Consider the following 26,107-nt stretch of genomic DNA (forward strand, 5'->3'; position numbering starts at 1 on the left):
GGCCTGTACCCTCGGGCGTAAACGGAGATCCTGACAGGCCCTCCCTCTCACAGCGTTGGCTGTACAGACGAAACAGTGCAGCCATGCAGACACCTGCCTGCAAACCCAGTAGGATGTGGCCCTGTCCTCCAAGACCCGCCTCCCTGTGGTTCCTGGACGGGGAGAAGCAAAAGCGGAAACTGCGAAGGAGAAGTTGCCACACCCCAGTCCACTAACTCGCCCGAAAATCACATCTGCAGGCACCCTCACTGCCTCTCCCCTCCTCCTGGTGGTAGCAGAGGCCCTGGCCTGGGGGCTGGGTCCGTCAGGGGCCTGTGCCACAGGGTGCTGACCACAATCACATGGTGCTCATGTGGCTGGCTCAGTCACCTTAAAGTGAGGTCACTGCCCCTCCTGTGCTGGCCAGGCCCGTGGGCAGAGGCCAGGGGCAGCGGCAGAACGCTGGGTCCCCATCAGCCCAGCCCCGTGGCGTGAGGTCCCTGGCCCTGTGGGGAAGGGGCAGGCTGGGGGCGGCTGCAGCTCAGACACGGCCTGAACACTTCATGTCACGGTCCAGGGGATCCCCCAGGGCTGGGGAGGCCTGTTGGGAAGCCGCCCCTCTGGCCTGCTCCCCACGCAGGCCCTGGCTTCCCTGAACCCCAGCCTACAGTCAGGTGGGCATGGTTCTCCCTGTGCTGCCTTCCAGACTGAGGCTACATGGAGCGCTGGCCCTCATGTCCTCATGCATGCTGGGAGCTGGTGGCAGGCCTGCCATGCGCCAGGGCACTCCTGCAGCCTTCCTGCCCCTTTCAGGAGTGAAAGCCCTCCCCCCACCAGCTGTGACCTGACAGGAATGGGTATACCACCTGCTCCCTCCTGTGCAGGGCCAGGCCATCGGTGATGGCAGGTAACCATCTCACCTGCGTGAGGACCAGCTCCCGAGTGCACCGTGCCCTCCCCTCCCTGCTCCTCTCCCTCTGAACACACTTGCCCTGCCCCCCCCTCCACACCCCTGCATCCTGGGGCAGGTCCCACAGGCTGGGGTATGCCCCCCCAACCACCACCACCAGGAGCTCCTGCTCTGATAATGGTGCCTGGCCAGAGCCTATGCCCCACGTGCCCACCGCCGCGGGTCCTGCCCAGCCATGGGGTGTCCATTGGAGAGGCCCGCTGGGCAAGTCTAAGGGCTCGTGAAGAAATGCCCGCCCCACGGTGGTGAGCTGGGCCTGCTGTTGGCTCGTCAGTCTCAAGGCCAGGGCGGCCACCACGCCACGGCTCCTTCCCTTCACCTTCAGCCCTCCTGCAGAGGAGCCAGGATGGCGCTGGATTGTGGGCTCAGGTCCCCCGAGGGCTCGGTCCTGGCCTGGGGTGGGTGCAGGCACCGAGCTGGCCCAGCCCTCCTCCCAGCAGGAGCAGAACAGTGTGGGGGGAAGCCTGAACCACTTGCCATGAACCCCAGGCTTATGGGGGCCTCTAGCAAGTCCTGGTCCCCTTCATCCAGGGGGGGACTTGACTCAGCTGCTCTCCTCCAGCACAGGCCTGAGCACTGGCTGTGTCTCTGCTCAGGACAGTTCCTGCTGGTCAGTGTCAGACATGACCATGCGCCCTGCAAACTACGAGCTGGGAGCCAGCGATAACGGAGCTGCCCCCTCAGCGGCTCAGGCCCGGCCTCCTGGCGTGGGGGTGGGGTTGGGGGAGCCTGTGCACAGCCCTGGGAGCTGCTCATAGAGGTCAGGAACCCCCTTGGTGCCGCTCATAGTGGCAAACCCTGGCTCTTAGCTCTAGCTCTGCACTGTGCTGGTCTTGGCCCCGCATACCTGCCCTAGTCACTCCCACACACAAAGCAGCCTGTGCCGTCTCAGTGCCCCATCCCTGGGAGCCTGCAGTCTGGCCTATTGGCAGCACCCACCTCCCCCAAAGCTGCACCAGGGATGCCCACCGAGCCAGCCTCCACGTGGTCAGGTGATCCTCTGGGCCAGTGGTCCGTGAGGTCCGAAAGGTTGGCGACTGCTGGTTTAAGGGAATCTTTGGAGCAGTGGTTGCCATCCTGGGGTCCACGGTTGGGCTCCTCACTTCCCCGCCTCCTACTTCCCAGACCAAGCCCCACCGGTGCCTCCCCTTCCCAGGCTGGGGAGGAAGAGGGAGACTTGGGCCTCTGGGTGACTTTCTCACACTGAACTGACGTCACCGCCCCTTCTCCCCCGCCCCCCCAATGCTTCTCCCAGACTTGGTGTTGCACCTGGCAGGTTGGGGGTCTTTTGAGGCTCCGGGATTCTTCATGTTGGCATTAAACTGCTAGTTAGGAGGAAAAGGGGCCGTGGTTGCAAACAGAGTTTGTCAACATTCATTTATTCATTCAGCAAACACGTGTCGAGAGCCTGCTATGTGCTGGGTCCTAAACCTGGTCCTGGAAATCTTTACTTTTCTAAACCAGTAAACCTTCCCGGCCCTGGTTTTCAGGTAAGACAGACATCGTAGTCCCCTCGTAGATAAGCTTTGGGGGCTCCCCGAGCCGAGCCTGCGGGAGCTGCGACCATCTCAGGACTTTGAAGGGAAGGCGTGAGGCCCCTGTGGCCCCTTCATTGGAAGGCTCTGCCTTGTCTTGCCCCAAATGTCCCTGCCTGGCAGCCCCTCAGCCCCTCCCACTCTGGGACCCTGGGGGTCGGCAGGCTGTGGTGCAGGGTGCAGCCTTCGGGGTGCGGCTCTGCCCTGACCAGGGCCCGCAGGGGGCAGAAGGAGGTGGATCACACACACTCGAAGTGGGTCGCCCTCCGGCAGCATGAGCCGCACCCTTCCTGGGAAGAGGCCGGGGTCCCAACCAGCCCCTGGCTCCAAGGCGTTTCCTCCTCCACAGCGGCAGGTCACAGCGACCGGGGATGGGGAGGCCGCCACCTCCCTTGCAGGGCCTCCAGCTCCCAGCCTGTGAGGAGGCACCTCAACTGTCCGGAGTATCCCGTGTGCCATTGTCAAGCTCACAGTCTCAGAGGCAGATAATCTTAGAGGCTGCTGACCCAGACCCAAGGAGGCTATGTCCAGGGGGGTGAGGTGGGGTGGGGAGGGGAGAGACGCTATGGGATAAAACCAGGCTGACTTGCCCTAGCTGGTGTGGCTCAGTGGATAGAACGTCAGCCTGTGGACTGAAGGATCCCGGGTTTGATTCCAGTCAAGGGCACACGCCTGGGTTGCAGGCTCCATCCCCGGTAGGGGGCGTGCAGGAGGCAGCCAATCAGTGATTCTCTCTCATCATTGATGTTTCCCTCTCCCTCTCCCTTCCTCTCTGACACAACAACAACAAAAGCAGCCTGGCTCAAATCCTGCCTGTGGACTCGGAAGCTGTGGGGCTGTGGGTGGGAAGGTTCCCCTATGGGAGCCTCAGTTTCCCCCGCCACGAGAGCAGGGATGTAGGGAGCACACACATGCAGGGCTGGGAGGCTCTGCTGTCATCCCTCCTGTGTGGGCCCGGGCTGCCTGCTACGGACCTGGGGGCCTCACAGAGACCCGATGAGACAATAGGTGGCCGGAGCCCAGTGGCAGCCTGGGGGTGGGGATGTGGGTAAGAATGAGGAGGATGTTCTGGGGTAATATTTTGAGCCACCACGGAGGGAACTAGGAATTAGAGGAGGAAGGGGGAGCCAGGTAGAGGCAGAGCAGGTGCGGTGACGGGGATGTGGGAGTTCAGGGTGCTCTGGGCGCAGCAGGGAGTTCTGTGGGGCCGGAGACACCTCAGGCCCAGTGACAGAGCCTCACGCACGGACAGGTTCAGTGGGTAGTGGGTCATGCGGTGTTGGAGCTGCGTACCCCTGCTCACTCCACCCTCCGCACCCTCTGTCCTCTGCCCCCACCTCCCAGGACTTCCTCGTGAAACCTGATTCCTGTTCTGATGGTGGCAGCAGCAGGCAGCTGGGAGATGCCTTAAAAAAAATGCTATTGGGAAAATTCCACTGTGGTGCGCTGTTCACGGGAGCCCCACCCCAAGAGCTTTCTGTTCCTTTATACCTAGAGCCGTGAGGCCTCCAGCACTGGGCACCTCTTAGCAATCAGTGAGCCACGGGCCACAGGAGTCCCCGCCCTCCCCATGCCCTGGGCTCGAATCTGTCCGTTTCCGTGTAACTTACTTCTTCCAGTCAGTGGCTTGGATGCTCTGGGAATGAGTGACCCTTGGCTTTGGGCCAGACCCACCTGGATCCCAGCGTTCCCAGTAAAATGGGGCAACGATGCAGCACATGGGGTCCCTGGGGCAGTCAGAGGCGCTGTTAGTCTCAGGGCTCTGCGGTCAGCACTCCTGTAACAGCAGGTGTTAGGCCCTGCGTTGGTTACCTAACCTCTTGGAGCTTGCGTTTCCCCATTCGCCAAGTGGGAACAGCTCTAGGCTCATCTCGGGGCTCTGGTGAGAAGGGCCAGGGACTCGGAGCCCTCATCCCCTCCTACCTGGGCATAAGCAACCTGACAAACGACATCTCTGCTGGTTACGCAAACGACCATCCTATACTGTATTTGGGTGCATTGTACTCATTTTTATCCCGATTACCGAGCGTTTAAGGGGATAAAGTAACCCGTTTCACCCTCCCTCATCTAAATTTCACTGGTGTCTCTGCAAGTAGGCCTTACTCGTGGCAAGTTTAACGAACTCCGTCCTGCAGAAGAGACCCTTGTCGGCAGCTCTCCCTGCCCCCCCCCCCCCCCCCCCCCCCCCCCGCCCCAACCTGCAGGCCCAGCACAGCTTGGGTCAGGGAGAGGAATTCCACACTCTTTGGCTTTATACTTCATTTAAAAGTCAGTATCACTCTTATAACTTAAGCATTTCCTCTGTGCTACTAGTATACGATAAACTCTAAAGTTTTTTAAAATGGCTCCATTCCGTTAACCTTCCCTCACGGTTGAACTACATTCTGTCCATTTCACTGTTGTCAATAACCCCGTGGTAATGTCCTCCCTTACACGCAGTCTCCCGGGATGTGGGTGGTGATAGGAGCGCTTGGACCACAGGGATTCTGAGTGCTATAGTTTTCTCTTCTGCTTCCTTCTTTGCTGGGGCCACGCCTTCTCCCTGTCATGAATGTGCTACTTCAGGAGTCCCGCCTCCCCGAGTTCACTGATTTAACCTAGTGCAGGTGGGAGACAGTAGCTGTGCCTGTTCAAACTGAGAATACAAGTTGATGGCCCTGGTGTGAGGGTCTGTGCTGCTTCTTGCAACCAAGTGCGGAGGCTCCCTCCTGGCGGCTGCTCCCTCCTGGAGGCTCCTTCCTGGCGGCTGCTCCCTCCTGGTGGCTGCTCTGGCTGTTGGGACACTTTTCTGTCTGTGTCCCCGTCTGTGTCTCCGGCTCTCTCCCAGGCTGGCCACCCTGATAGCTGTCTCCCTATCAGAGAGGGGGCCGGAGGGCGCTGAGGCTCTGAGAAGTGGTGAGTGCGGGTGTGCACGACCACACAGCTGAACCTGTTCACTGTGTTTTTAATTTTGTGACAAGGATGTACCTAGAACACTTCTGGGTGCTGGTGACAAATCACACGCTGAGGGCTCCAGGGAGGACTCCGGGCCCAGTGAAGCCGGGACAGGACGGGTGGGGCAGCAGGGTGGGGAGAGGGTGAGAAAAAGGCAGAGGGCGCCAAATGCAAATCTGGGGACCACAAGTTGTTTTTTGTGTGTGGTTTTTTTTTTGGTTCTGGATTCAGGACAATGGTTCCTTGTCATTGTGGGGTTTTAAAACCCTAAGACTCAGAATGAGGGCCGGGAGGGATTTGTGGAGTCACAAGGAACACGGCAAAAGCAGATTTATTCATCGGATGCACTGCATTGCTAGCGAAGTCAGGCCAGGAGCAAGCCTGTACTTTCCTGTATTTCCTTAAACCCTGGTTTTATTTTCACTTAAAACCGCTGAGAAATAGGAGCATTTACAAAGCTTCTATTATGCACCAAGCCCCGTCAGGGTGTTAATGGATTCGCTTGCCTTTTGCAAGTTCTCACCCCTCCTGCCATCTTAATAGGTGCCAAGCGTTCCTAGAGCCCTGACAGCCCATCCGGCATGACCGTGGCCGTGGCGTGGCCGACAAGGTAATCTCCTGCGGCAGCTTCCGGATGGTCTGTGGTGGGGGTTCTCTTCCGGTCCCCCCTGCACTCCGCGTGGTAGCTGAGGTTTCCTCCCGGGTAATTCTGCCGGTGGCAGCGCTCGGGGCTCCTGATTGGTGCGACCCGAGGCGGTCGGGCTCCGAGCACTGGGGGTTTTCCTCCATCCCTGACGCCCCCAGAGTACGATGATAATTTAACAAGCAGTTAAGTGCCTGCCATTTGCCGGATGCAGGGGACGTAACAGTGAACAAGACGAGCCGGGTGGGCCTCAGGAAGCCTCCATTCTAGGACAGGGCGGGCCAGGTCCCACCCGACAGAAGCCTTCTCTCCGGGCCGGGCACGGCTTTGGCAGGCGGTCTGGGCGGGGCACCGGGCTCGACCCCTCGCGGCTCCTGGCGGGTCCTGGGACCTGGGCCAGCGGCTCTCCCGTGTGCACGCGGCTTTGACCGCACTGTCCACTTGTTTCCGCGATGCTGAGCGGAGTAATGCTCGGGCTCCAGGCCAGCGGTTCCCAAATTGTCTGCACTTTATGCAACTTCCAAAGCGGTATCTCGCTTCCAGATCCACTGGCCCGGGCAGTGGCCTCGGCTTTGGCATCAAAGACCCCCAGGCGCTGGCCCTGGGCTCACGGGCTCAATGAAGGGCCACCGCCCGAAAAGCGTTTTACAGATGGAGAGACTAAGGCCGGCCAGGGAGGACCCCACAGCGACGTTCCGAGGCCGCGGGTCCCGGGCCGAAGTCGGGCGCGGGGTTCGCCCACAGAGGCCCCGCCTCCAGCCAGGTGGGGGCGGGGCCTCTCCCCGCACACCTGCCCGGGGGCGGGGGCGCCCATCGATGCGCTCCGCCGCTCGGCTCCCCACGCCTGGTCCCCGCCGCTCGAGCCCCTTCCCCCTCCCGGCCGCTTCCCACTTCCAAGATGGCCGCGGGTGGAGCCGACCAGGTGAGGAGGCCCCAGGCGGGTGTCCCCGGTGGCCCCGCGGCCACGAAGATGCTCTCAGACACCCCTCGCGGCTCCGCCCGGCCCTCGGGAGGGACAGGGGCCGGAGACGCCGGTCGGGCCCTAGGCGGACGGGCGAGCGGGCCTGAGGAAGGGCTGCGGAGCGAGCGCCCATCTCCAGGAGCAGCGGCGGCAGCTTGGGCGGAAGAGCGGCCGAAGCCGGCAGGGGGCGGGGCGAGGGCGCGCGGGGAGGGGCGAGGCGCGGGGGCGGGGCTAGGGTGCGCGGGGCGAGGCGCGGGGGCGGGGCGAGGGCGCGCGGGGCGGGGCGAGGCGCGGGGGCGGGGCTAGGGTGCGCGGGGCGAGGCGAGGGGGCGGGGTGAGGGCGCGCGGGGCGGGGCGAGGGCGCGCTCCGCTGTTCCCCCCGGGCGGCTCGCGCGCACCTGCTCTCGGGCCGCCGCCTGCCGGCTCCTGGCGTCCTCGCCGCGCAAGTTGCGGGTCCCACGGGACTAGGGGTGCCGGCTCCCCGGCCCCGGGATGGCGTCGCGGCCGAGCTAATTCGGGTACTGAGGGCTGTGGCGGGGGCGGGGCTGGAGGGAGAGGGAGGGACCCGGCGCGCGGGGCGCTGCCACCTGCTGCCGCGCGGGCCGGAGCGGCAGGCGGCCTGAGGCGGACGCGAGGGCAGCGCGGGGCCGGGTCCTGCCCGGGCGCCCCCTCCGGCGCCGGGGAGCGCGAGGGGCCCCGGGGACATCGCGGCGCCCGGCGGCGCTTGGCGGTGAGACGCGCCCCGACACGCTGCTTTCCCGGAACTTGACGAAAAGTTTCCCCCTCAGATGCGCGGGGCTCGCGGGCCCGGAGCGGACCCGGCTGGGCGCGCGGACCCGCCCCTCCCGCCGCCGCGACCTGTCCTCCTCGGGGCCCCCGGGACCCTCCCACCCTCCGCCGTGGAGCCCCCGACCCCCTTCCTTCCTGGAACCCCTGCCCCTCGCGCGACCCCCTCCTCCTCGGATGCCTTCCCTCGGCCCGGGAGCCCCTGCGCCTCGGGGACCCAGCCCAGAGGCCCCTCGGTGTGTGTCCGGGCGCTGCCGGCCGGCCCGCGGGGCCGGGAGCTGCGGGGGGAGGGACTGGACGGCCGGCAGCCGTGGGCGCGAGGCCGGGTCGAGGAGGCTCCTCGGGAAGCGGAGCTCGGCCCTGCGCACCCGCACCTGGCGTTTCGGGGCAGGCCCCGGGCCGGGCCTCGGGAAGCCATTTCTGCCTCCAAACTGCCCGGGCACCGTCTCCACCCGCGGCGTCGGCGTCGGCGTCGGCGTCGGAAGCGTTGCTCTGGAAGGTGTCTGTGCGGAGGCTCCGCCCGGACCGCAGCCCGCTGGCGCCTCACCCCTGCCTGAGCGGCCCCGGGGGTCCGAGCGCTGCGGGTGCTGCTCCCCGTGGGCGCTGCTCCCCGCGGGCGCGCGTGGCCCTCCTCCCAGCAGTGGACACTTCCTCTTGTCCTGCTCAGCGGCGGCGGTCAGCCCGCTCTCAAGTCTGGACGTGGCGTCTTCCCACCCTCTCACCTGCCCAGGGGCTGACCCTCCCTCCCCTCCGGGCCGAGCTGCCATAGTGTCCTGTGTGCTTGACCCCTGGAGACCCTGGCTCCACTGGGCCCCCCGCCCTGATGAGAACCTCGGGGGACAGTAGGAGGTGCAGAGGCACCAGCCGGAAAGGCAGAGGGGGGGCCCAGCAGGTGGGGAGGTGGCGGCCGGCAGGTCCCACTCAGCGCTTCGCTCTGCACTGAGCTGGGTTTGTGGACAGTGTTCCCAGTGGGGCCCAGCCTCCTGGCGGCGCTGCTGATGGCCCGCAGTTCTCTCCTTAGGGCCCTCCAGCCTCCACCCCTGCACCCACTGCCCCACTCCCCTGCCCAGTGGGCGAATGACTGTCCCTCACGCCCCCACTTCCTCTTGCGGGTGCTCTGCGGAAGGCCTAACGGTGAGCACCCAGCTTATCAGAGCAACTGGCCTGGAGTCTGTCTCTCCCCTGTTGGTCAGCACATCTGACCTTCCTGTCCCAGCCTCAGCCCAGGGGATGCCTGCCCAGCGCGTTGTGCTTGCGGGTGGACCTTGGAGACCTCGGAGAAGATGTGTCATCAAAACAGACATTCACTCGCGTAAAAGGGTTTTAGGGAAATGGTTGTGTTGTTAAGGTTTGTTTCAGGGCGGGCACGAACTGTCTAGGGCCCGGCTGTTTAGAATTCTAGGTTGTCAAGCTGAAGGACCCCAGGTAGACCTCATTTTACAGATGGGGAAGTGGAGGCCCAGGTCAGGGGTGCTGCCGAGCAAGTGTGAGGAGCAGGAGCGGTGAGTGGCAGGAAGGAGCTGCACCGGGAGGCAGTGCGGACGGGTGGCTTGCTGATGCAAATGAGTTGCTAAAATAGTGGGCTGAGCTGGCTGGCCCTCCCCGGCTCCCAGGAAAGAACACAGCCGCTCTTCTGAGGCTTAACTCGAGCCTGGCACAGTTCTGAAGGCTTCCGTGGATTTCTCCCCTAATCCCGTCAGCTGCCGGAGGAGATAGGGTCTATTGTTGGCCCCATTTCACTACATAGAAAGTGAGGCGTAGGAAAATTAAGAAACGAGTTTAAGGTCATACAAAATGGAGGAGCTGGGATTTCAACCCAATCTATCTTCAGACCCTGCTGCGCCCACCCCCTCCCTTCTTTTATTTTATTTTTAAAACTTTTCTGTTGAAGCTAACATACATACAGAAGAAATTATTAACCATTTAGCTTACTGATTGTCACAAAATTTAGGGCCTGTGTTCTTAAGCACTGCAGCAAGCCATATATGTGGGCCTTGATGTCAGGCCTGGTTTGTGAACTTGGGTGAGCTCCTTAGCCTCTCTGAATCTCAGTTCTTCACTGTGCTTGTCAGGCGTGTGATGCTTGGAGCATGGGATCGTAGCTAGCATGCTTGCTCATGGTAAATGTTTGGTAAATGATTTATCTTTTAAAAAATATGTATTTTTATTGATTTCAGAGAGGAAGGGAGAGGGGGAGAGAGCTAGAAATATCAATGATGAGAGAGAATCATGGATCAGCTGCCTCCTGCACACCCCACACTGGGGATCGAGCCTGCAACCCAGGCATGTGCCCTGACTGTGAATCGAACCGTGACCTCCTGGTTCATAGGTTGATGCTCAACCACAGAGCCACGCAGGCTGGGCTAAATGATTTCTCTTATAAATAATTGAGGTTACACGTTATGTTGGCTTTGTTCTGTGGTCTGAATGTCTTCCTAACCCAGCCGTGGGCAAACTACGGCCCGCGGGCCAGTTCCGTCCCGTTTGAAATGAATAAAACTAAAAAAAAAAAAAATGACCGTACCCTTTTATGTAATGATGTTTACTTTGAATTTATATTAGTTCACACAAACACTCCATCCATGCTTTTGTTCCGGCCCTCCGGTCCAGTTTAAGAACCCATTGTGGCCCTTGAGTCAAAAAGTTTGCCCACCCCTGTCCTAACCTGTCAGTTGCCTCTTAATCACATGGGTACTTGTATAATGGCTGGTTTTGGTAAATCACTAAATGTAGCTGAAACATTTTGGGACGTGCAGAATCCCCCATGCATTGAGAGTCCTTGATTTAAAACGTCCCCACCTGTGCCTTTTAAACGTAACCACCTTTGGGCAGTATAGCTTCAATGTCTGCTCCCTAGGGTTGTAAAGGAGCCTTTGGGGCCCTCAGCAGTTTAACCCCAGTTTCTCCCTGGTTTGTGATGGACCAGAACTTATTTACACATTGTGTTAAGTGTCAGATTCCTAAAAGTTGCCATTCACCCTCCAGAGGAATATATTGAGCTTCTAAGAAATTATTTATTTTAGTATTTTTTTAAAAATCCTAAAGAATAACACACTTAAAAACACATTTACAAAGTCAGCTATAAAAGTTGACTTTTATAGTTGACTTTTCCATTCTACGTATGATTCCAGCACAGCCACTTTATTACATATTACATATGCCTTCCACGCCTCTGTCTTGTCTGTAGATGGTAATGACAGGGTTGTTGTGGGGATTATGCCGATGGCGGGTGTGAACACGGAACACGGCCCAACGTGTAACGCACACTTACTGAGCAGAGGCAGCTGCTCTTGTTAATTGTTAATGCCGAGGCACCTGAGACCTAGAACACCCTGTGCCTTTCTTCCCAGGAACCTTCCTGCCTGAGCCAGGACCTGGATGAACAGGAGGGAGATGGTGGCTGGTGCTTGTGCAGCCCTCTGGGAAGCAGGCTCTCCCACGCGGGAGATGCCACACAGATAGCGGTGCGCTTGATCTGAAGAGTAAAGTAGGGAGCCGGTGGCAGAGCTGGGTTGATGGGAGGCTTGGCAGCGAAGGTGAGTGCACACAACCTCCTTGGAGGGCAGCAGTGTCCCCGTGCTGAGCAGGTGGCTGTCCTCTGCAGGACCCAGAGAGGAGCCTGGACAAGGAGGGCTGCGTCGTGGACAGGGAGGAGCCAGAGGACGTCTGGGTGGACGGGCAGCATCGCTTCTCCCCAAAGCCACCAACAAGGCACCCCCTGCCGAGGGCATAACTAAGTCATTTGGTTTTAGCTTCCTAAGCTCTTTCTTTTGTTTCTGAAGAGCTGGCCGAGACTTAGACCTGCTCTTTAAGGAGGAGACAATGGAACTGTGGCTTCAAGATGGAACTGCTTTCGAAAGCCTTGCTCGAAATCGCTGGCAGAGCCACTGCCCGCTTTCTGACTTGTATTAAACCTGAGACGCAGCCCCCACGGTGTGCAGGGTGTTCCAGTCTCTCAGGGCACTGATTTTATTTGCAACCTGTGGAACTCAGTTTGTGGCAGGCGGATAAAATTCAGATGGTCTTGCTGCCTGAATTTAATCCTCCTCTTACCCTTGACATCTTGGTGTTTCCTCTTGTCCGGGAGGTGAGGGCTAGTCATTATTGTCTCCAGCATTTCCCTGGCTGGTGCCGGCTGTGCCAAAACACACCGAGAGCCTGGGGGTGCGCACCCGCTGTGGTGGCCCCTGCTGCCGGGCTTGTGTGCTCGGCCATAGCGGCTTGGACTTGGGGAAACCCCTGTGGAGGGAGGAATTGTGCTTTACTTTCCAACACCATGGACTGCTGACAGGGTTCCTCGCCGGCTAGTCTGGCAGCAGCCGTGATGCTCAGGGTGGTCCCCGCTTCCTTGCTGTGTCTGTCGTCCGCTCACATGCCAAGAGCTCCAGGGGACGGATTTTCTTCCTCTTGTTACCTCCACTGCTTACCTTGTTTTTGGGACATAACCCAGCTCTCAGCAGATGTTTCTTGGATGGACTGTTCCTGAAACCTGCCCACTAAGAACATAGCTGTTAGTCCTAATTAATTCAGCAGATAGATTTTTGAATCCTTAATCCATGCCAGGCCTTTGGCCAGGCCGCGTGTCCAGAGGCTGTGAGTGCTGTGCCTGCCTGACGCTTAGAAGCCTGTGCGGCGAGACGTGGGGACAGCTGTAGATACAGTTGTTTCAGGAGGGGTGCAGCCAAAGGGGCCTGGGAGGGAGGAGGGCCTGCGGCTTCCAGGCAGAGTGAGGAAGCCTTCTCAGAGGAGGTGGCCTTGGAATGTTCCGGGTGTGTCTCCTGGTGGCACCTGTTACCAGCTCCCCGGGCGCTGAAGGCAGAGAGGACCTCGGGCACGGCGCAGCGGTCCTGGGTGTTGAGAGAACTGAGAGTGGCAGTGCGAGGCTGGGGAGGCTGGCAGGGACGGATCGGGAGGGCCCTGTGCCAGCTCAGGGAATTCAGGCTTATTCTGTCTTCAGAGAACCTGTGACTTGGAGGCAGGCCATCGGCAGCTGGCCTCCTGGCGGCTCCCACAGTTCCCCCTGCAGCCTGTCTTGGAAGCACGCACTCTGCAGCCACCCCTTCATGGTGCCCTCGAAAGGCAGGTGCTCTGGAGGGCGGCGCCAGCTTTCTGGCACTGGTGGCACCAGGTGGCAGGGTGTGAGGACAGGCGGCCTGGGCCCTTGCAGATTTGGGTTTTAGAGTGTGTTGCAAGCGGAAGTACTTCTTTCCTTTTAGGTTTATTTCCCCGAAGGCTAACACCCTGTTCCTGAGGTTTAAGGAACTTACTAGTAAACTGGACTTGGAACCAGCGGAGGCCTCAAAGGTGGCTCGGCGTCTCCCTTAGAAGAGGCCCTCTGGCTGCTGTCCGAGCCCACGGTGGCCGAGGGGAGAACGGAGCACGAGGCGTTCCTGCCATTCTGGTGTCAACATTTCAGTTCATGTTGTGGCCGGGACTGGAGCTTTTAATGTGGCTGAAGTAGAGGAAACCCACGTTTACTGGGCACCTACTGTGTGTCGGGTGCAGGGTGTGGTGTGCTGGCGCTTTCACCAAACCCAGGCCTACCTGGGGTTTCTGTGGTACGGCCCCGTTTTCCTGCTGGGGAGGAGGGAAGTTGAGGCTCAGAAAGGTTGAGCATCTCCCCCGAGGTCAGCCTCTGCTCCCCTGAGGACTTCCTCTTGACTGTTGGAGTGTTGATGTTCTGATAACCCTAATTACCTTTGACATTGCCAGAGATGCGCTCTTAACGACGTGCTGACGATGTTCCTCACCCTATTTCCCTTTTAATTAGAAAAACCCAGTAGCACTTTCAGGTTTGTGTGCGTTGGACTCTCCCTGCGTCTTCGTGGCGTGAACGCCGCTCTTGTTTCAGGGTTTCCCCAGAGCAGCGTCTCAGAGATGGTTTGCTGTGGCCTCCCCTGGAGGGGCTCCAGCCCAGGAAGTCCAGGCCGTGTGAGCCGCAGCGCCTTTAGAATGTGCTCCCAGGTGGGGCGGAGTGCTCTCACCCTTGCGGAGGACGCACTGAGTTTTTGCTCTGTGGGTTGGAGGACACTTTATTTTGTGCCACATCTTTATAATTTCATTTTTGTATTAAACTCTAATTTTGTCTGTAGCACAGTGTGGTTCTGCCTTCCAAGAGAAGTTGATACCCAGTTGGTATAACATCATGGTTAGACATTCCTTCCTTCCTCGCTGGGTCACAGTTCTGGCTTTTATGTGCAGTGTAGTCTATATCTGAATTCTGCATTTCGATTTATTCCTTCATATTTCTACTTTTTGTTCCAGTGCTGTACTGACTGGTTCCTTCATTCTCTGGGAGGGAGAGTAATCTCTCCTCCCTTTTCTGCTCCAAATGACTTTGCTTTTGCTGTGTTGACATTGAGGGGAGGGCCAGGCTTCTGGAAGGAGAGCAGGAAGGCTCGACACCCGAAAGAGAGTGGTTACCTTGTTACTGCCAGCTCCAGAACCTTCAGCTACTCGCTGTTTGCTGATGGCAGCTGCCAACAGAGTGCCTGCTGGGGGCCGGGGCCTAGTGAATGCTTTTCTCCGGGTGCTTTATTTCATTCTCCCAAGGCAGGATGGTAGAGCCGGGAGTAGAACCCAGGCAAAGTCCCGTTCTCTGTGGTGTTCTGCTCCATAGGTCAGATTTATTTTTATTAAAAATATATTGATTTCAGAGAGAAAGAGAGAGAGAAACATGAACGATGAGAGAATCATTGATCGGCTGCCTCCTGCATGCCCCCTACTGGGGATCAATCCCACAACCCAGGCATGTGCCCTTGACCAGGAATCAAACTGTGACCTCCTGGTTCATAGCTCAACGCTCAACCACACCAGCCGAGCCATAGGTCAGATTAAAATGCAGCACCAGGTCTCTTTAGTTTTGAAATTTTAAAGGACAGTACATAACATATGCCAGGTCCTCAGTCCTCTGGGGACTGTGCTGTCCAGGCTGGTGCATCTCTCACCCCCTCTTCCCACCCCCATCTTAAGCAGAGAACTGTCGGCAGGGCCCTGGGTGTGTGTGTCAGTGGCGGCTTTGACTCTTCCCACTCAGGGTTATCATAGGGTTATGGTATTTATTTTTCCTTTACTGTTTATCCATCTTCACTGAGCCAGCCTTCTGACCTGGGTTTTTATAACTGCAAACTAAGCCATTCATCCAGTAGGAATGGCCTACTTGGGGGTTAGTCCCATAGATCCCAGCCCTGCTGTTAAGTAACAGTGTGATCTTGGGCCTGTTTCTTAACCTCTCTGAGCCTCAGTTTTCACATGCCCTACCGCGAAGTCCTGAGTGAGCTGGCTGAGACTTGGTGGAGGGCATGCTAAAGTGGGGGTGGTTGGGGTAATCTCACTGCACGTGGCATATACAGCTTACCCTCTTCAGAACAAGTAGAACCTTGACCTATATGTGGGTTATGAATTCACACACTTCCAACAGAGGCAGCCTGTTCATCGAGAAATACACACGAAAAAACAGAAACCTGCCCTTGCCTGGCACAGTCCTCATGCTGCCGCCCGGGTTCTCCTGGGGCTGGCAGTGTGGCTGGTGGGTGGTGATGAGGATGGCAGAGATGATATTTTACATATTTTACCCTACGCAGATCCTTTGTCTGTGTATCTTCCTGTTATTTTACATCACGATAGTTTATGTTAAAACTAGCATGTGGCCCTGAATGGAAAGGTGTGTCTGTAGGACTTCTTCCAAGGGTCTCTACTTTAAAGGGTGTCAGGACATTCGTGCTGTGCAGAGGAGGAGTGGCGTCTTTGGCTTTTACAGCCACTGCCTAAATTTCCATGTTGATGTTTTTTCTAGTTTCTCCTTGGACCAAGATGACTGATGGAAACCTTTCCAGCTCTACAAATGGCGTGGCCTTGATGGGCATCCTGGATGGTCGGCCAGGAAACCACATTCAGAACCTGCAACACTTGAATCTCAAGGCGCCCAGATCCCTCTTGCTGCCGGAGTATGGGTCCAAGCTGAAACACGGGGCTCTAGACCAGCACAGCCTGCAGTCCGTGGACTCAGGCATTCCTACCCTAGAGATCGGCAACCCGGAGCCTGTCCCCTGCAGCGTGGTCCATGTGAAGAGGAAACAGTCTGAGTCGGAGATAGTCCCTGAGCGGGCCTGCCAGAGCGCATGCCCGCTGCCGTCCTACGCACCACCAGCTCCCACCAGCGCCGAGCGGGAGCAGAGTGTGCGCAAGTCCTCCACTTTCCCCAGGACGGGCTATGACTCGGTGAAGCTCTACAGCCCCACCTCCAAAGCCCTGAACCGCAGTGATGACGTCTCCGTCTGCAGCGTGTCCAGTCTCGGCACAGAGCTGTCCACCACCCTGTCCGTCAGTAATGAGGACATCCTGGATCTCATGGTCACGAGCAGCTCCAGTGCCATCGTGACCCTGGAGAATGACGATGACCCACAGTTTACTGATGTCACCTTGAGCTCCATCAAGGAAACCCATGACCTACACCAGCAGGACTGTGTTGATGAAATTGCAGAGGGAAGTAAATTGAAAAAATTGGGACCATTTAGTAACTTCTTTACAAGGTAATGCCATCTTTGTTTCTCCAGAGGATCGGGGTTGTTGCATTCAGACCAGTTGAACTGTTCTTGTCTGAAACGTGTGCGCGTTAGGACACCCTGTTGAGCAGGCCCTGTGTCAGGCAGGTGATCAGGCCTTTCCCCAGTAGCCCAGAGTCCTGTGGGGAGTTGTTAGGACTGGTCTGTGGTGGTGCTGCTTTTTGATTCCTCACTGCTAGCTGTCACTTCTGTGTCCCTGGCTCTCACACAGTCTGTTGTCACTTCCCGCCCCTGACCTGCTATGGCTGAGGGTGACCCACAAGTGGTCCAGAGTTACCAAATCAGCAGCCTTTGTCAGCCTGATTCTCTGAAGGGCCCTTTATGCTAATACCTTGCGTCTCCTGGGCCAACCACAGGGTGCTGATGTGGCTGATGTCAGAGTCAGTAACTCACATTTCTCACTCCAGCCCCCATTTGCATAACCCAGGCCTGGTATTTCTGGGTGTCTGTCACTGCTGAGATGTGTGCTGTCACCTGTGTTGGGACTAGGCCAGTGATGGCGAACCTTTTGAGCTCAGCGTGTCAGCATTTTGAAAAACCCTAACTTAACTCTGGTGCCGTGTCACATATAGAAATTTTTTGATATTTGCAACCATAGTAAAACAAAGACTTATATTTTTGATATTTATTTTATATATTTAAATGCCATTTAACAAAGAAAAATCAACCAAAAAAATGAGTTCGCGTGTCACCTCTGACACGCGTGTCATAGGTTCGCCATCACTGGACTAGGCCATGCACCCCACACCCCATGGTGCCCTGTCACCCAGGAGCCAAACCAGGGCTGGCTGCTGGGGTCCCTGTGTCTCACCGCAAGCCCCGTGGGGACAGCTCCTACTGCTTTGGCCTATTCTCTGTGCTTTCCTGTTTTCATTCAACACTGTTTGTGTCCCAGGCTCTGCTCTTGGCAGGTAATACAGGAGAATTGTGGTGGTAGGAATAGTAATAAGGAATGACTGTCGATGGGCTTACAGGCGGTGGAAGCAGGCACAACAGTCAATCTCACAAGCAAATGGGAGCTCCTAAACCGTGGCGTGCTGTGAGGAGGGCACAGGCTGTGGAGAGGGTGTGTGCAGAGAGGCTATTTGCTCTTAGCTGCTCTTCAGAGGGCCCTGGCCCAGGGCTTGGCAGGTGGGAGCATTCCTGCGTCGACCCTGGCTGCCCCATGTGTGTGCTCCCAGCAAAACCCATGCTGGGCACTGCACACAGGGTGTTCCTTCAGATGGTGTGATGCGCTGGCATCAGGCATCTGTGACTGGGCACGCACACTAACCTGCCGCTGCCTCAGTTGCTTCATCAGCTGAATGTGGGGGTCCTCGCAGATGTGTCCCAGACCTGTCCTGAGTGAGCCCTCTGACCAGGGCTGTGTCTTGTCGGCACCTTTTCTCTGATGTGCTGGCAAACAGGTATGGGGCTCCCAGGAGTAGCGTGCCTGGTCTCAGAGTGCATCACTCAACCATGGCCCTCATTGCGGGGAGGACCCGGGAAGTTTAGGGGAGACTCACTTTCCCTGCCAAGGCCATGGCCTAAGGTCGTGTAGTGGCAGTTCAGGTTTGTGTGACTGCACTGACCCCTTTACGCAGGTCAGTGTTTCAGCGTTTCCTGTTTATGGTACCACCTGGGTGCCTGTTCAGGCTCCTCAGGATCCATCCCTGAGCTCCAGAATCAGGATCTCAGCGAAGGACCCAGGGAATAGGCTTTCAGAATCCCTGGGGGTTCTTGGCCAATTTGGGAAACCTTGCTCATGAGGGTGGCTGGGAGCTACATAGAGGAAAGAGCTTAGCTTTGGAATTCAAGAGACCTGTACCCATGTCCTAGCTGTGTGACCTTGCAGAAGTTACTTCACCTCTCTGAACTAGTTTTCTCATCTCTAAAATAACATTAGTAAGTGCCTAGCAGGTGGTGCTGCTTTGTTCACGTACAGTGTGCTCTTACCTTTGTCGTCCTTGACACCCTTGTGCTTTCTGTCTCGGCTTCCTCATCTGCAAAATGAGGGTTCTACCCCTTGTAGTCCATGGGGCAGAAGTGGTTCACACATGTGAAGCAGTACAGACCCAGACAAGTGTGAACAGTACAGAACCAGGCAAGTGTGAGCAGTACACACCCAGACAAGTGTGAACAGTACAGACCCAGACAAGTGTGAGCAGTACACACCCAGACAAGTGTGAACAGCACAGACCCAGATAAGTGTGAGCAGTACACACCCAAAATGTGAACAGTACAGACCCAGACAAAGTGTGAACAGTACACACCCAGACAAGTGTGAGCAGTACACACCCAGACAAAATGTGAACAGTACAGACCCAGACAGGTGTGAACAGTACAGACCCAGACAAAGTGTGAACAGTACACACCCAGACAAGTGTGAACAGTACAGACTCAGACGAGTGTGAACAGTACACACCCAGACAAGTGTGAGCAGTACACACCCAGACAAGTGTGAAGTAGTGCAGACGGAGCAAGCCTTGAAGTCTCAGTTGCTTGTTGCGATTCTCCTGACTGCCTTGTCTCTCTCTGTTTCGGAGCCTCTTCTGTGAGATCATTTCTAAAGCTGCTGGTGCTTGAAAATCCTTTTCAGCTGTTTGCCACAGAAATCAGATGTCTCCTCTTTGCTTTACTCCTTGGTTCTTGTCTCCTTATCCTTGTTCTGATGGCTGAACCATTATTGTGAGCCATCATTAAGTACCTTTGGGAAGCTAGTGGAATATTAATGACAAATGAATCAAATATGATATCATGGGCCACGTCTAGTGAGTTTTGTCCTAGAATCTTCAAGTCTTAGAGGAGAGTGCCAATCTAGATTTCCTTTGAAGGGGGAAGTGCTCTGGGCCCAAAATGTTTGGAACCTACTAAACATTTTACAGGTGAGTAAATTTACAGGGGACTTACAGCGAGGGCCTGGCACACAGTAGGTACTCAGAGGACTGCAGGCTGTGTGAGTTTCTGTTGAGGGCAGGTCCTTTGGGGTTCTCAGCCCAGGCTTCTGAGTCATCCTGTTTCTTCACTTGATCCCCTGTGCCCAAGCGACTCTCTTTACCCTAGTGCCTGTCTGTTCTCCTTATCCTCACTGAGTCAAGTTCTAGGTTGTAGAAGGAAGTGTAGGCAGGACTGTGGGAGGCTAGTCTAGGACAAAGGGGCTTGGGGGGAGGAAGGGGTGGAGATGGTTGGGAACCTGTGGCCTGAGAAGCAGGCCTGTCGGTGACTCCGGCTGCTTGAGGAAGGTGGCCTGGAGGAGAGGGAGCTGACGAGTAGCAGGAAGGCTGGCTTGGGCCTGGCCACTGCCAAGTGGAAGCTGCAGGCCCAGCTCTTGCTCTTATTTTTTCTTTCATCCAGGCTGTGATAAGCACCCCTGTGGCAGACTCCACTCTGAGCTTAGAGATAGTCCCTGCCCTCAGGAGCTTACTGCTGAGGGGAAGACAGACCAGACCTTGTGGGGCAGCGGGAGGTCCAGCGGTCCAGAGCACGGGCTCAGGAGTCAGGCGGGCTGGCTTCCATGTGCGCTCTCCTACTTACTAGCTGTGTGACCTTTGGCAAGTTACTTCACCTCTCTGAGCCTTAAATGGAGCATAAAACTACGGCACAAGGTTAGAGATCAAATAGGTAAAGCATCCAGCACCCTTCTTGACAATATCTAAGTAGTAGCCACCTATGATTCCAATAGAAATCATGATCATTTCTAAAAAACGTGTCCTAAAGCCTTTTCTGGTTCTTGTCCCAACATTGTGCTTCTCCAGTCAGTCACTAGTGAAAGAGTTGCCTCAAGGTTTCTCCACTTTGGCACTGTTGACATTTGGGATGGATGAATTTTTGTGCACTAAAGGCCGTTGGGCAGCCTCCCTGGTCTCTACCCACTAGATGCCTGTCACAGCCCCAGTTTTGACAGTGAAAAATGCCCTTAGGCATTGCTAAATGTCCCAGGAGGGTGGGGTGTGGGGGGGCGGGGTCAGAATCACCCAGCCTTTGAGAACCACTGCGTTAGCAGGTTGTAAAATGTTGGGATTCCATTGCTTCCTTGAAGGAAATTTACTGCTGTCATGCAGTTCGAGCAGGGCCCTCACCTTGTATGGAGGGACCTGTAAGCCCAGTGCAGTTGTCGGTATTTCTGCGGAAGCCCCGGCAGTGGCTGTGAGAGGAACTCAGTAGCACGCTTGTATTGCACAGGAGACGGCTGTTTCTGAGAAGCCCAGGGTTTGGGCTGCTAATCTGCACTGGTCTGGAGGGTAGTGATTAGCTCTGACAACTTACGTCTTCTTTTGTGTAACCGTTTATTAAGCTCTCAGAAGAGATGCTCCAAGTGTCCTTTGCTGATGAGAGACAGCAAGATGCAAAGGAGAAGCTTGCCAGGGGAAGACAGGCAGAGGGAACAGCTTGCGGAGGCTGAGCCGGGTGCACCTGGCTGTGTTTAAAGAGCTGTAATGATGCGTTTTTCTGGTCTGCTTCCTGGCTGGCTGAGGGCCCCTGTGGGGCACGGTCTATGTCTGGTTCACCCTGGCATCGAACTGTAATCCAAAGATAGAGACGAGGCGTGTGGTGGTCGAGAGCCGATGCTGCTCAGACCCAGGTTTGAACCCCAGTTCTGCTATTTTTGACCTGTGACATCAAGAAACTCACTTAACCCCTGTGATCCCCAGGGGTACAGGATGACATGGGTTAAATGTACCTCTTGGAACGAGTTGGTGTGAGGGTCAAACGAGATAATACAGTGAAGCTTTGGGCACAGACCAGGAATGCAGGTTGGATTTCTGGCCCGACGTTCTGCCTTTGTTGGTTGGGGTTCCACATAAGAGTTCACTTTTTAAAAAGGTCCTGCTATATGAGAAAGTTAGAAACCACTGGCTTAAAAGTAAGTCTCGGGCTTTTAGAGCCCTTGCTGTGAAAGCGCTCAAGCAGAATCTCAGTTCCTGTGCTGACCTGGGCTGTGGGGTGTGATTATTTGGGAGGTGACATGAGTGGTGCTAAGGGAGAAATGTGCTCGGTGCTTTCTTTGGCCCGGGGGGAGGGGGGGTGAGTTAGCTTATGAGCAGGTGGGTGCCCTTCAGAGGTGTGCGGCAGCCAGAGCCACCGGGTGCTCGCCAGGTGCCGTTCTCAGACCTCCATGTGGTCGCCTTGTCCCACTGCCAGCAGCATGTGAGAGAGTGTGTGGCCGATCTGTGGGCTGGCTTCTTCGTGCTCCGGACCACTTTCCTCCGGGGTGCCTCCTGCACTCTGCAAGCCGGAGCCTTCAACACGTACATTTCCCAACGTCTCTTGCCGTGGGGTTCTGGGTGTGAATTGGGTGCCTTGTGTGAGAGATTTGAAGTTTGGTGGAGACCACTTTCCTTCCCCTTCAGGCTGGTTCCTGCTATCTAGTGATGCCATGGAGGCGTGAGGCTCTCCTGCAGCAGCATCCTGTGTGACGCTGGGGTGGGTGAGGTGGCTGCAAGCTGTGGTGGCTTCCTGACCTGCTGCACCCTGGAGGGCCTTAGTCCAGGGGCAGCTCAGATGCGGCAGCTCCCCGCTGCGCGAGTTCTCTACCCAGGGAGCCATTCCTGGGCGTCCCATTTAGAGCTGATGACTTCAGCCCTTACAGTGATTTCCAAGTCATCTAACTCCTTGAGTTCAGTCCCTTCCTGCTTGAAGTTACCGGAGTGACTCTGTATCTGCACTGAGAGCTGGTGGGTTCAGGTAGGCACTGCAGTTAATTCTCATTTAGGTGAGAAAACCGAGGCAGGGGTGGCCAAGTAGCTTGCAAGGGATACAAAGATGATACAGGGTTTGGCTCTTTGAGCTTGTTTCTTACCTAGAAAATAGAAATAAGTTCATTTTCAAAGTGTTGTTGGAATTAAACAGGGAGGAAATGTACATGGATGTAAAAAGCACTGGGCATATGACAGGCATTTAATATTTTTTCTATTATTGTTATTAGTTATTATTCTGCCTGACTAGTTTTCTGCTACTTTGACCATTTTAGAATTGTCACTGCATTGAGGTGTAACATTGTAACTGTGACTTTTCTACAAAATCTGCTTGCTGATGTTCTTGGTGACTTTGACCTGGCATCAGGGATATTCAGAAAACCTGCTGAATATCTGAGCTGCTGGGTGGTGTGTGTGCACGTGTGTACGCACCACTGTGCACCTGGGAAGGAGCACGGGCTGCTATTCTCTCGACCTAGCGTTTCCTGGCGTGTGGTCTTGGGTGAGGCAGGCACTCAGCTCGCTGGGAAGTGTCCTCATCTGCAAAATGAGCTGAGGATACCCCCTCACAGAGCCGTGAAAATGGAAGGAGATTGAGCTCCACGTGCACAAGATGAAGGTCTGCGCAGGAGCTGAGGAACTGTCTCGAGGAGAGGGGGTTTAAACCTCGCTGCTGCAGGGGCTCCGAGCTGCCTCTGAGCAGCTCCCCCCGAGGAGGCAGCAGCCACCTGTTGGAGCCGGCCCTGCACCTTCTCCCCCTGGAGCACTCACAGTGCTTCCGTAGAAATTGTCTCTGCGCTGGAGATAGCTGAGCGGCCAGCTGCATGGGCTCCAGATGGCCGAGCGGTGACTGGAACATGCACTTGTCCAGCTCCAAATCCCTGCCCTTACAGAAGCCTCTCCACCGCCTCTTGTAAGTTGTGCCAGGAGCAGCCTTGGGGAACAGGGGCTGGAGAGCAGGGGGAGAGGAGCTGCAGCCGGCGCAGTGCAGGTCTGCAGGCCAGTGTCGGAGCTAAGGGGCCTCTGCACCGGTGGGCGGAGATGTCTCACCTTTCCTCCCTCGGCCTGGGTGACCCCTTTCTGGAATAGGTTCCATTTCTGCCCCTCACTGCCATGCACACTTTAAATGGGGAGAGCCCACCCAAGATCCCAGCATGCGTGGAGGGCTCTCCTCCTGTGGTTCCCTGGCTCCCCGCCTGTGCCCTAGTGCAGTGTCATCTGTGGGTCCCCCAGCCTGGTGCCCCTTGCGGGACCGCGTCTCACTCATCCCATGCTGGCACCTAGCCAGAACTCAGTAATGCTTCTCAAATACTGAATTCATTTCCTCCGTGGTACGTACCCAGGACCTGGTGCAGCAGCCAGCGAGCCCCTTCCCCCAAATAAAAGCACCGGATGGCACTGGGATCTGCTGCAGGCACACAGCTATAAGAGAGGCCCCCTGTCAGGCTCTGAGTGCTGGAGGAGTAAAAAGTAGGGTACCTGGGGAGGGAAGAGTGAGGGTGGGAGGTGCATTTTAAGTAGGGTGGTCAGGGAGAGTGTCACTGAGCAAGTGACATTTGAGCAGAGATGTGAACGAGATGGGGGAAAAGAGTGTTCTGGTCGAAGGAGCCGGCAGGAACGGAGGCTGTGGGGCTGGCAGAGGCTTGCTTTGTGTTTCACATGTCTGTCCTGTGGCCTCCACCCTCCTGTACCCATGTCCCTGGTCCCACAGCAGGTCATGCAGGCTTCAGCAGCCACCCTGTTTGGTCATTTCGGGTCTTAGGTTGGGGCAAGTTGGTGCTTATGCTAGAGTCTACTGTGCTGTCCAGTGTGTTAGCCACTAGGCACATGTAGCTGTTTAAATCTACACCAGTGGTTCTCAACCTTCCTAATGCTGCGACCCTTTAATACAGTTCCTCATGTTGTGGTGACCCCCAATTTCATTGTTACAAATTGAACATAATTAAAGCATAGTGATTAATCACAAAAACAATATGTAATTATACATGTGTTTTCCGATGGTCTTAGGTGACCCCTGTGAAAGGGTCGTTCGGCCCCCAAAGGGTCGAGACCCATAGGTTGAGAACCGCTGATCTACACTAATAATAGACAAATATGTAAATTGACTATATCTCCATGACGCCTCCAGCCAATCAGGAGGGAATATGCAAATTAGTGGGACAAAGATGGCAGTGGCCATGGAGCCTGCTGGAGCAGGCAGGAGGCTTGGGTCGGGTGGGAGGCTTGGGTCGCCCCGGCGACAGAGGAAGCCAAGCTTCCTGCCTGCCCTGGCTGGCTGCTGAAGGAAGGGCCTGTGGGCATTGGCCATGGAGCCGGTCTGAACGCGCGGGAGGCTTGGGTCGCCTGGGCCGGCCACCGAGGGAAGAGCCTGCAAACGGTCCTCAGCCCCTCACCCAGGCTGGCCACGCCCCCATGGGGTGAGGGTCCCCGCTGGGGGGCGTGGGCAGCCTGCAAACAGCCATCAGCCCCTCACCCAGGCTGGCCAGGCACCCCAGCAGGGACCCCCACCCTGAAGGGGGTGTGGCCAGCCTGAAAACAGTCCTCAACCCCTCACCCAGGCTGACCTGCAAACTGCCCCAGCTCCTCACCCAGGCCGGTACTGTCCCCAGTGGGGACTCCCACCTCAATGGGGGCGTGGCTGGTCTGTAAACCACCATAGGCCCCTTGCCCAGGCCGCCCCGCCCCCCCAAGAGAACCCCCACCCTGATCCGGGACACCGTTCAGGCAAACCAGCTGGCCCCCACCCATGCACCAGGCCTCTGTCTATATTAATAAAAGGGTAATATGCTAATTAGATTGGGAGACCTCCCAGGAGACCTTCCAGACATTCTTCTGGACAAAGCCATGGTGGCGGGGCTGAGGAAGAGGCAGGTAGGGGCCAAGAGGGGTGGGCAGTTGTGGGTGATCAGGCCAGGATGGGACGGCAGTTGTGTGTGATCAGGCCGGTGGGGGGGGGCGGGGGGGTTGGGGGTGAGCAGGCCATCAGGGGGCGCCAGTTGGGGGCATGCAGGCCATCAGTGGAGGTCAGTTGGCGGTGATCAGGCCGGTGGCGGGGGCAGTTGGGGGCAAGCAGGCCGTCAATGGAGGTCACTAGTGGGCGAGCAGGCCGGCGGGGAGGGCAGTTGAGGGCGATCCGGCTGGCGGAGGGTGGGGGGCAGTTGGGGGTGAGAAGGCCGGCAGGCAGAGTAGTTAGGGGCAGTCAGGCAGGCAGGCAGGTGAGCGGTTAGGAGCCAACAATCCTGGATTGCGAGAGGGATGTCTGCTAAACCGGCAGTCGGACATTCTCTGAAGGGTCCCAGATTGGAGAGGGTGCAGGTTGAGCTGAGGGACACCCCCCCGCCTTGCACAAATTTCATGCACCAGGCCACTAGTTTCATATAAATGAAAAACTCGGTTCCTCAGTCACACTGACCACATCCCAGTGCTCAGCAGCCACACGTGGCCACTGCCTGCCTCGTAGCACAGCACGGGTTTGTACTTTCCCATCACTGTGGGGAGCTCTGCTGCTCAGCGCTCATCTGCTTAGTTTAGGTGACAATCTGTGACTTTATTTTTAACCTTTGTTCTCGTTGATGTAACAAAGCTGCACAGGGTGGTTGAGAAGCAACCAAATCACTATGAGGCACGTGAAGCCAAGGGAAGCTGCAGAGGGAACTGTCCACAGGCCTGGGGGAGGGGGCGGAGGAGCCAAGGTGGCCTTTAGTAAGGCCGGTGTGGTGGACAGGCTGACCCGCTTCCTCCTGGGGCTGGGGCATTGGCTGCCTGGCATGAGTCCTGTGTGACATGCTTGTGCACTCCAGCGCGTGTTTAAATGTTCTGGATGTTTAATGTGGTGGAGGCGGAGGGGCCTGCCCCTCTCAGAGCTGGGTTCTGGAGGAGTCTGCTGTGCCTCCAGCGTGGGGCCAGAGGACTTGGTGGGCATTCAGAGAGTGTGCCTGTAGCACCAGGAGGTGACTGCTCTGCCCTTCTGGCTGAAGGCTGCTTAAGCTGCCTCATTTTCTTGAACCTTGGTCTCCTTATCTCCGAATGGGCGGTACCAGGGCGATGCATGTCCAGTGTT

The 26,107-nt window shown here is 56.8% G+C and overlaps 1 protein-coding gene across 2 annotated transcripts in view; it reads left to right on the forward strand.

Annotated features, from left to right (window-relative positions):
• The first annotated feature begins 6,946 nt into the window (after nt 1-6,946).
• Nucleotides 6,947-26,107, forward strand: part of TBC1D14 (TBC1 domain family member 14) — a 72,678-nt gene continuing 53,517 nt past the window's right edge. The window contains exons 1-2 of one of the 2 annotated variants that reach the window (XM_070399743.1): nt 6,947-6,983; nt 15,604-16,339. In XM_070399743.1, the coding sequence (XP_070255844.1) occupies nt 15,621-16,339 (719 nt within the window). In that variant the 5' untranslated portion in view covers nt 6,947-6,983; nt 15,604-15,620. Of the gene's footprint in view, nt 6,984-7,441; nt 7,541-15,603; nt 16,340-26,107 lie in introns of those variants that run through there. The other variant, XM_070399752.1, reaches the window with a different exon arrangement.

This window comes from Myotis yumanensis, unplaced genomic scaffold (assembly GCF_028538775.1).
Source record: "Myotis yumanensis isolate MYYU_CA2020_CCGP unplaced genomic scaffold, mMyoYum1.0.hap1 SCAF_1, whole genome shotgun sequence".
NCBI lineage: Eukaryota > Metazoa > Chordata > Mammalia > Chiroptera > Vespertilionidae > Myotis > Myotis yumanensis.